Raw genomic sequence first — 10133 nt, 5'->3', positions numbered from 1 at the left:
CATGACAGAGAGACAGAGAGAAGACGAGAGAAGACAAAAGGAGAGGAGGAGACAAGAGTAGAGGAGAGAGGTACGGAGAAGAGTGGAGAGGAGAGAGAAGAGGAACAAAAGAACGAGAGAGAGAGAGAGAGAGGGGAGAGGAGGAAAAGAGAGACTCACCATAAACAGGTCTCTAGCTCCAATGTCAACCGCCAGCAGGAAAGCCTTCTCAAAGCGCTGGTGTCTACAGACATAACATGATTATAAACTGTATTATAAGACATTAACACATTAAAAAGCATTATACCTGCAGGCTGAGGTAAGTGTTAGAGATTTTCTGTACAGACAGTTAAAAAGTCTATGAAGATGCACACACCAACAAAATTAACACAGTAATTATATATTTTTGTATTTTAAATGCAACCTTTATTTAACTAGGCAAGTCAGTTAAGAACAAATTATTATTTACAATGACAGCCTAGGAACAGTGGGTTAACTGCCTTGTTCAGGGGCAGAACGACAGATTTTTACCTTGTCAGCTCGGGGATTCGATCTTGTAACCTTTCGGTTACTGGCCCAACGCTCTAACCACTAGGCTACCTGCTGGTTACTGGTCCAACGCTCTAACCACTAGGCTACCTGCTGGTTACTGGCCCAACTCTCTAACCACTAGGCTACCTGCTGGTTACTGGCCCAACTCTCTAACCACTAGGCTACCTGCTGGTTACTGGTCCAACACTCTAACCACTAGGCAACCTGCTGGTTACTGGTCCAACTCTCTAACCACTAGGCTACCTGCTGGTTACTGGTCCAACACTCTAACCACTAGGCTACCTGCTGGTTACTGGTCCAACACTCTAACCACTAGGCTACCTGCTGGTTACTGGTCCAACTCTCTAACCACTAGGCTACCTGCTGGTTACTGGCCCAACTCTCTAACCACTAGGCTACCTGCTGGTTACTGGTCCAACACTCTAACCACTAGGCTACCTGCTGGTTACTGGCCCAACGCTCTAACCACTAGGCTACCTGCTGGTTACTGGCCCAACGCTCTAACCACTAGGCTACCTGCTGGTTACTGGTCCAACGCTCTAACCACTAGGCTACCTGCCGCCCCAGTAATGAGTATATACTGTATATATACACCAACAGAATTAACCCAGTAATATGTATATATACACCAACAAAAATAATTTGTATATATACAGTTGAAGTCGGAAGTTTACATACACCTTAGCCAAATACATTTAAACTCAGTTTTTCACAATTCCTGACATTTAATCTGTAACGCCCTGGCCATAGAGAGGGGTTTTTTGTTCTTTATTTTGGTTAGGCCAGGGTGTTACATTGGGTGGGCGTTCTATGTTCCTTTTTCTATGTTTTGGTATTTCTTTGTTTTGGGCCATGTGTGTGGCTCCCAATCAGGCACAGCTGAAGCTCGTTGCTGCTGATTGGGAGTCACACATAAGGAGCATGTTTTTCCTTTGGGTTTTGTGGGTAATTGTTTCTGTTTGAGTATTTTCCTCACAGGACTGTTTGCTGTCGTTTTGTTCATTTTGTAGTGTTCTCTTGTTTATTTGAATTAAAACTCTAAGGATGAATACTAACTCTGCTGCATTTTGGTCCTTTCCTGAAGACAGCCGTTACAGAATTACCCACCGAAAACGGACCAAGCAGCAGAGGAAGGAGAGGCACCAGGAGAAGGACTCATGGACTTTGGAGAACATGGAGAGGATCGTTCAGGATTCCTGGAGATGGGAGGAATTACTGGACGAAGGTGAACCATGGGCTCAAGCTGGGGAGTAACGCCGCCCGCAGTGGGAGATCGAGGCGGCGAGAGCTGAGAGGCGCTGGTACGAGGCAAGGGAGCGCAACGGACACGGGAGGCAGCCCCACAATTTTTTGGGGGGGCACACGGGGAGATTGGCGGAGTCAGGTGGTAGACCTAAGCCAACTCCCCGTGCTTACCGGAAGCAGCGTGGTACTGGTAAGACACCGTGTTATGCTGTGGAGCGCACGGTGTCCCCAGTGCGCGTTCAAAGCCCGGTGCGCTACATACCAGCCCCCCGCAAGTGCCATGCGAGTGCAGGCACCGAGCCAGGGCGGATGGTGCCAGCTCAGCGCGTCTGGTCTCCAGTGCGCCTCCTCGGTCCCGGTTATCCTGCGCCGGCGTTGCGCACTGTGTCTCCAGAGCGCAGGGAGGGTCCAGTTCGCCCAATGCCTGCTCTCCGCCCGTGCCGGGCCAAAGTGGGCATTCAGCCTGGAGTATGGGTAAAGAGTGTCCGTACCAGAACTCCAGTGCTCCCCCACAGCCCGGTTTATCCTGTTCTCCTCCTCGGACCAGGCCTCCAGTGGGTCTCCCCATCCTGGTCCGTCCTGTGCCACCTCCCAGGAATAGGCCTCCAGTGGGTCTCACCTGTCCAGAGCTGCCCGCCAGTCAACAGTCGTCAGAGCTGCCCGCCAGTCAACAGTCGTCAGAGCTGCCCGCCAGTCAACAGTCGTCAGAGCTGCCCGCCAGTCAACAGTCGTCAGAGAGGTCAGACTGCGCTGAACTGCCGGAGTGGCCAGACTGCCCTGAACTGCCGGAGTGGCCAGACTGCCCTGAACTGCCGGAGTGGCCAGACTGCCCTGAACTGCCGGAGTGGCCAGACTGCCCTGAACTGCCGGAGTGGCCAGACTGCCCTGAACTGCCGGAGTGGCCAGACTGCCCTGAACTGCCGGAGTGGCCAGACTGCCCTGAACTGCCGGAGTGGCCAGACTGCCCTGAACTGCCGGAGTGGCCAGACTGCCCTGAACTGCCGGAGTGGCCAGACTGCCCTGAACTGCCAGAGTGGCCAGACTGCCCTGAACTGCCAGAGTGGCCAGACTGCCCTGAACTGCCAGAGTGGCCAGACTGCCCTGAACTGCCAGAGTGGCCAGACTGCCCTGAACTGCCAGAGTGGCCAGGGACGCCCGCCAGCCCGGTGAGTCCTGTGCCTACGCCTAGGGCCAGGCCTCTGTCCTGTCTCCCCAGCCTGGTGAGTCCTGTGCCTGTGCCCAGGGCCAGGCATCCATCATGTCTCCCCAGCCTGGTGAATCCTGGGTCAGTGCCGTCGGAGCCGCCAGGGACGCCCGCCAGCCGGGCGCCGCCAGGGTCGCCCGCCAGCCGGGCGCAGCCAGGTCGCCCGCCAGCCGGGCGCCGCCAGGGTCGCCCGCCAGCCGGGCGCCGCCAGGTCGCCCGCCAGCCGGGCGCCGCCAGGGCCGCCCGCCAGCCGAGCGCAGCCATCGCCGCCCGCCAGCCGGGCGCAACCAGGGTCGCCCGCCAGCCGGGCGTAACCATCGCCGGTCGCCAGCCGGGCGCAGTCAGCGTCGCCCACCAGACCTTCGGCGCGGCCAGGTGCACCACATAAGAGGGCGACGTCAAGGGTGGAGCAGAGGCCACGTCCCGCACCTGAGCCGCCGCCGTAAGAAGGCCCACCCGGACCCTCCCCTTCAGAGTCAGGTTTTGCGGCCGGAGTCCGCACCTTTGGGGGGGGGGGGTACTGTAACGCCCTGGCCATAGAGAGGGGTTTTTTGTTCTTTATTTTGGTTAGGCCAGGGTGTTACATTGGGTGGGCGTTCTATGTTCCTTCTTCTATGTTTTGGTATTTCTTTGTTTTGGGCCATGTGTGTGGCTCCCAATCAGGCACAGCTGAAGCTCGTTGCTGCTGATTGGGAGTCACACATAAGGAGCATGTTTTTCCTTTGGGTTTTGTGGGTAATTGTTTCTGTTTGAGTATTTTCCTCACAGGACTGTTTGCTGTCGTTTTGTTCATTTTGTAGTGTTCTCTTGTTTATTTGAATTAAAACTCTAAGGATGAATACTAACTCTGCTGCATTTTGGTCCTTTCCTGAAGACAGCCGTTACAGAATCAGAGTAAAAATTCCCTGTCTTAGGTCAGTTCATTTTAAGAATGTGAAATGTCAGAATAGTAGTAGAGAGAATGATTTATTTCAGCTTTAATTACTTTCATCACATTCCAAGTGGGTCAGAAGTTTACATACACTCAATTAGTATTACATACACTCAATTAGCCATCTATTTTGTGAAGTGCACCAGTCCCTTCTGCAGCAAAGCACCCCCACAACATGATGCTGCCACTGGGATGGTGTTCTTCGGCTTACAAGCCTCCCTTTTTTCCTCCAAACATAATGATGGTATTTTTGTTTCATCAGACCAGAGGACATTTCTCCAAAAAATACGATCTTTGTCCCCATGTGCAGTTGCAAACTGTAACAGTTGCAAACTGCCTTTTTTATGGCGGTTTTGGAGCAGTGGCTTCTTCCTTGCTGAGCGGCCTTTCAGGTTATGTCGATATAGGACTCGTTTTACTGTGGATATAGATACTTTTGTAGCTGTTTCCTCCAGCATCTTCACAAGGTCCTTTGCTGTTGTTCTGGGATTGATTTGCACTTTTTGCACCAAAGTACATTAATCTCTAGGAGACAGAACACGTCTCCTTCCTGAGCGGTATGATGGCTGCGTGGTCCCATGGTGTTTATACTTGCGTACAATTGTTTGTACAGGTGAACGTGGTACCTTCAGGCATTTGGAAATTGCTCCCAAGGATGAATCAACCAGACTTGTGGAGGTCTACAAAAATGTTTCTGAGGTCTTGGCTGATTTCTTTTGATATCCCCATGATGTCAAGCAAAGAGGCACTGAGTTTGAAGGTAGGCCTTGAAATACATCCACAGGTACACCTCCAATTGACTCCAGTTAGCCTATCAGAAGCTTCTAAAGCCATGACATAATTTTCTGGAATTTTCCAAGCTGTTTAAAGGCACAGTCAACTTAGTGTATGTAAAATCCTGACACACTGGAATTGTGATACATTGAATCATAAGTGAAATAATCTGTCTGTAAACAATTGTTGGAAAAATTACTTGTGTCATGCACAAAGTAGATGTCCTAACCGACTTGCCAAAACTACAGTTTGTTAACAAGACATTTGTGGAGTGATTGAAAAACTAGTTTTAATGACTCCAATCTAAGTGTAAACTTCCGACTGTACATCAACAAAATTAATCCAGTAATTGTGTTTTACTGGATCAGTTATAGAGGTACTACATGAGTTACTCTATGTAAAACCTTCCATCACTACGGTGGTCCAGTGTTCTTGCTGTAAAACCTTCCATCACTACGGTGGTCCAGTGTTCTTGCTGTAAAACCTTCCATCACTACAGTGGTCCAGTGTTCTTGCTGTAAAACCTTCCATCACTACAGTGGTCCAGTGTTCTTGCTGTAAAACCTTCCATCACTACAGTGGTCCAGTGTTCTTGTTGTAAAACCTTCCATCACTACAGTGGTCCAGTGTTCTTGCTGTAAAACCTTCCATCACTACAGTGGTCCAGTGTTCTTACTGTAAAACCTGCCATCACTACAGTGGTCCACAGTGTTCTTGCTGGAAAACCTGCCATCACTACAGTGGTCCACAGTGTTCTTGCTGTAAAACCTGCCATCACTACAGCGGTCCAGTGTTCTTGCTGGAAAACCTGCCATCATTTCAGTGGTCCAGTGTTCTTGCTATAAAACCTGCCATCACTACAGTGGTCCACAGTGTTCTTGTTGTAAAACCTGCCATCATTTCAGTGGTCCACAGTGTTCTTGTTGTAAAACCTGCCATCACTACAGTGGCCCACAGTGTTCTTTGGCAAGCAGAGCCTTCTCTGGCATCCCTCCTTTTCTCTCTCCCTTATCACCCACCTGCATTCATCCCTTCTTCAACATCAAATGAAAACGCTTCTCTTTGGTTGAGTTTGTTTGTTTCATGTTGGTTCTGGCCTGGAGAAGTTAGGGAGTATTGTACTGGGTAGATACTCAGCCTCCCAACTCTAATCTCTAGAAATGGGGAGAGACCCTCTTTTCAATTATCTGTGTGTGTGTGTGTGTGTGTGTGTGTGTGTGTGTGTGTGTGTGTGTGAGAGCAAGAGAACACATCGTTATCATCATTACCAAACAAATGTCTTTCATTCTGAATTGATCGACTCAGTGCTGTTGGCTACTTACTTTATTAACTAATGTACAACAAAAAACTCACTTGTCTTTTCCTACTAGCACTAATAACTACTGAGGGAAAATGTGCTTCCAGTGCCTTCGGAAAGTATTCAGACGCCTTGACTTTTTCCACATTTTGTTACGATACAGCCTTATTTTAAAATGAATTACATAAAACAATTTCCTCATCAATCTACACACAATACCCCATAATGACGAAGCGAAAACAGGTTTTTAGACTTTTTTGCATATTTATATAAATAAACAGAAATATCTTATTTACATAGGTATTCAGACACTTTGCTATGAGACTCGAAATTGAGCTCAGGTGCATCCTGTTTCCATTTATCATCCTTGAGATGTTTCTACAACTTGATTGGAGTCCACCTGTGGTAAATTCAATTGATTGGACATGATTTGGAAAGGCACACACCTGTCTATATAAGATCCCAAAGTTGACAGTGCATGTCAGAGCAAAAACCAAGCCATGAGGTCGAAGGAATTGTCTGTAGAGCTCCGAGACAGGATTGTGTCGAGGCACAGATCTGGGTACCAAATAATTTCTGCAGCATTGAAGGTCCCCAAGAACACAGTGGCCTCCATCATACTTATGTAAATGGAATATTTCAGTTTGTTATTTTTAATACATTTGATAACATTTCTAAAAAACTGTTTTTGCTTTGTCATTATGGGGTATTTTGTTTAGATTGATGAAAAAAAAAGACCAATTTTAGAATAAGGCTGTAACGTAACAAAATGTGGAAAAAGTCAAGGGGTCTGAATACTTTCCGAATTCACTGTACTATGACTGACATGTGGTTGTCTCACCTAGCTACAGTATCTTAAACGGAATTAACTGTAAGTTGCTCTGGATAAGAGCGTCTGCTAAATGACTAAAATGTAAATCTAAGATGACAGAAAATGATGATTGTATTTAAATGAACGGTGAAAGTTTTTGTTCCATTTGGCAGACCTTGGTGGGTGTGGTTAAGTGTATAGGAGGTGTGGTTACCTGAGTGGGTGGGTTATACTGTAAGGGGCTGAGTTACCTGAGTAGGTGGTGGAAGAAGCGTCGGGCGTACTTGCTGATTGGCCCTCTGTATTCTAGAACCACCGAGTCAGAGAGGGGGCGGGGCGGAACATAAAACACACCCAGAGCTGCCTCCAACTGGGCTGCAGACAGGAAATAAACATTCATTTGATTGGTTTACTGATTGACTGACTGACTGACTGACTGACCGACTGGTTGGTTGATTAATGCATTGATTTAATAATTTGATGGTTTACTATATTTGGTTGATTGGCTGATTCATTAGTCAACTGATTTATTGATTGATTGATTAATTGATTTACAGTTTTCTGGACTGATTACTTGATTGACTAAGGCTACATTTACACAGGCAGCCCAATTCTGATCATTTTTCACTAATTGGTCTTTTGACCAATCAGATCATCTCTTTTGCCAATAATTAGGCAGATGACCAGAATTAGCCTGACTGTGTAAACGCAGCCTAAGTGACAGATTGATTAATGTATTGCCCCGGTCTCACCCTCTCTGGTCTGGTCCAACTCTAGCCTCAGCAGGTAGTCTGTGACAGAGGTCAGTGCCCGGTAACACTCCGTTCCCATAGTGCTCCACTCCATGGCTCCCAGAATTCCTAGAGCCTGGTCTACCTGGCCACAGCGTAACCTCTGTTGCAACAGCTCTCCCGGACCCAGCTGACCCCCTGACAGAGCACCTGAAGAGGGAAGAGAGGGAGAGATGGATTAGGGTTAGGGAGAAGGTAAAGAACACTGGACGTTACTACTGGACATGCTACACTACACAATTTCTTTCCAAAACATTTGATTTTAACGTCTATCTCTAAACCAGTGGTCACCACCCTTTTCTAAGTCAAGATCACTTTCGCAGTCCAATAGCAAGCTGAGATCTACGTTATCACAGCATGTTGGCTATATGTCTTGGCCTGCCAATATTGTTATTCTCAGATCATATGATATTTAAAAACTGGTGTAGCACTTGCAAGGCAGAGCTGACCACAAATTGAAATAATTATCTTTTTTATTTTACTGGACTGATGGTACCTGTATCTGATGGTCATGGTGCTTTGAAGACAACCAGGAACTCAGAAAAATTTGAGGTCAAATCATGATGTCAGTGATCTTAAGGTCGGAAAGTCCGAGCTCTAAAAAGAAGCCAAAGTTTCAGAGTTGGAATTTTTCCCCAGTTGGATATCGTTTTTTTCTCGAGTTCCCAGTAGTTTTGAACGTAATGAAGTCAGAGATTTGAGAGTTCTGAGTTCCCAGTTCTTTTGAACGTGGCATTAGGCTCAGCGGAGGGAGAACCAGCAGAGAGTCCTCCTCTCACGGTCCCTGATCTTTCCTTCCTTTCCTTCGGTGAGACTGACCAGATGACCTGATGGCAAAACTCGAGTCGCACTGCATCTGCCTCATGCACAAATTCATGTTGTTCCTATGACCAGAGAAAGTGAAATATTCCTTGACATTCAAATAGACAACGAGCTGCTAATAATAATAAAAACGCAGGGCTATTGATACACTTGGTTACTCATTCATTTCAGCGCGAGTAGAAGTAGGGAGAAACGCGTTTTATGTGTTGTAACAGTGTTGAATAAAAACAGTGTTGACAGTACTGAATAAAAACAAACATGAACTCATTCATAAAAACAGCAGCTCTTTGCTGTATTCTTTGGCAGTCTCTCTCTGGTCAAGGTTTTAAAAGTTGTATGAAATCTCATATAGGCTAATAGCCAATCAAACTTTGCTGTGGCTGTGGTTGTGGAAGCTGTAGGCATGGTGATTTGAGCTATGTGATTGGCCAGCGCAGAAGGCGTCCTGATTTAGCCACAGATCTCCAGGTCTGCCGGGTAGGTGAAGTTTGTCTTTTCAGAAAAATTAAATGGTTCAAAATACATTTACATTACATTTACGTCATTTAGCAGACGCTCTTATCCAGAGCGACTTACAAATTGGTGCATTCACCTTATGATATCTAGCGGAACAACCACCTTACAATAGTACATCAATAACTTTTTTTTTGAGGCGGGGGGGGGGGGGTTAGAAGGATTCCTTTATCCTATCCCAGGTATCTCTTAAAGAGGTGGGGTTTCAGGTGTCTCCGGAAGGTGGTGATTGACTCCGCTGTCCTGACGTCGTGAGGGAGCTTGTTCCACCATTGGGGTGCCAGAGCAGCGAACAGTTATGAGTGGTTCTGAGCGGGAACTGTGCTTCCTCAGAGGTAGGGGGCCAGCAGGCCAGAGGTGGATGAGCGCAGTGCCCTCGTTTGGGTGTAGGGACTGATCAGAGCCTGAAGGTACGGAGGTGCCGTTCCCCTCACAGCTCCGTAGGCAAGCACCATGGTCTTGTAACAGATGCGAGCTTCAACTGGAAGCCAGTGGAGTGCGCGGAGGAGCGGGGTGACGTGAGAGAACTTGGGAAGGTTGAACACCAGACGGGCTGCGGCGTTCTGGATGAGTTGTAGGGGTTTAATGGCACAAATAGGAATACTTTATTTATCTTTGGCTTTTCTACAGAAATGTCTTTAATATCGACCGGTTGGTGACCACTGCTCTAAACCTAATCTTGTAAGATTTAAGTAGCGAGCACAAGACGTTTAAAATATGTATTTTCAACGTCTTTTTAAACAAAAATATGTATTTTCAACGTCTTTTGGCTATAGATTAATTGTCCTTGCTGCAGGGCACCAGGGAAGCACTACTAATATCAAGGAGTTACTTAGGATTCACACCCCTTGACATTTTCCACATTTTGTTGTGTTACAGCCTGAATTTAAAAAGGGATGAAATTGAGATTGTGTGCCACTGATCTACACACAATAACCCATCATGTCAAAGTGGAATTTTGTTTTTAGAAATGTGTACAAATTAATTACAAATAAAAAGCTGAAATGTCTTGAGTCAATAAGTATTGAACCACTTCGTTATGACAGGTCTGCATAATAAAGTCAGGAGTAAAAATGTGCTTAACAAGTCACATAATGAGCTGCATGGACTATAATAGTGTTTCACATGACTTTGTAAGGACCACCGCATCTCCATACCCCACACATACAATTATCTGGAAGGTCCCTCAGTCGAGTAGCGAATATCAAGCACAG

The 10133-nt window shown here is 46.8% G+C and overlaps 1 protein-coding gene across 10 annotated transcripts in view; it reads right to left on the bottom strand.

The window, feature by feature from the left end:
* Nucleotides 1-10133, bottom strand: part of wdpcp (WD repeat containing planar cell polarity effector) — a 236262-nt gene that overhangs the window by 46096 nt on the left and 180033 nt on the right. For all 10 annotated transcript variants that reach the window (XM_045701792.1, XM_045701791.1, XM_045701790.1 and 7 more), the window contains 3 exons: nucleotides 7546-7734; nucleotides 7045-7168; nucleotides 160-223 (listed from right to left, as the gene is read on the bottom strand). In XM_045701792.1, the coding sequence (XP_045557748.1) occupies nucleotides 160-223; nucleotides 7045-7168; nucleotides 7546-7734 (377 nt within the window). The remainder of the gene's footprint in view (nucleotides 1-159; nucleotides 224-7044; nucleotides 7169-7545; nucleotides 7735-10133) is intronic.

This window comes from Salmo salar, chromosome ssa18 (assembly GCF_905237065.1).
Source record: "Salmo salar chromosome ssa18, Ssal_v3.1, whole genome shotgun sequence".
In the NCBI taxonomy this organism is placed as follows: Eukaryota; Metazoa; Chordata; class Actinopteri; order Salmoniformes; family Salmonidae; genus Salmo; species Salmo salar.
The sequence above is the reverse complement of the archived record's forward strand: the minus strand, read 5'-3'. Positions and strand labels throughout refer to the sequence as shown.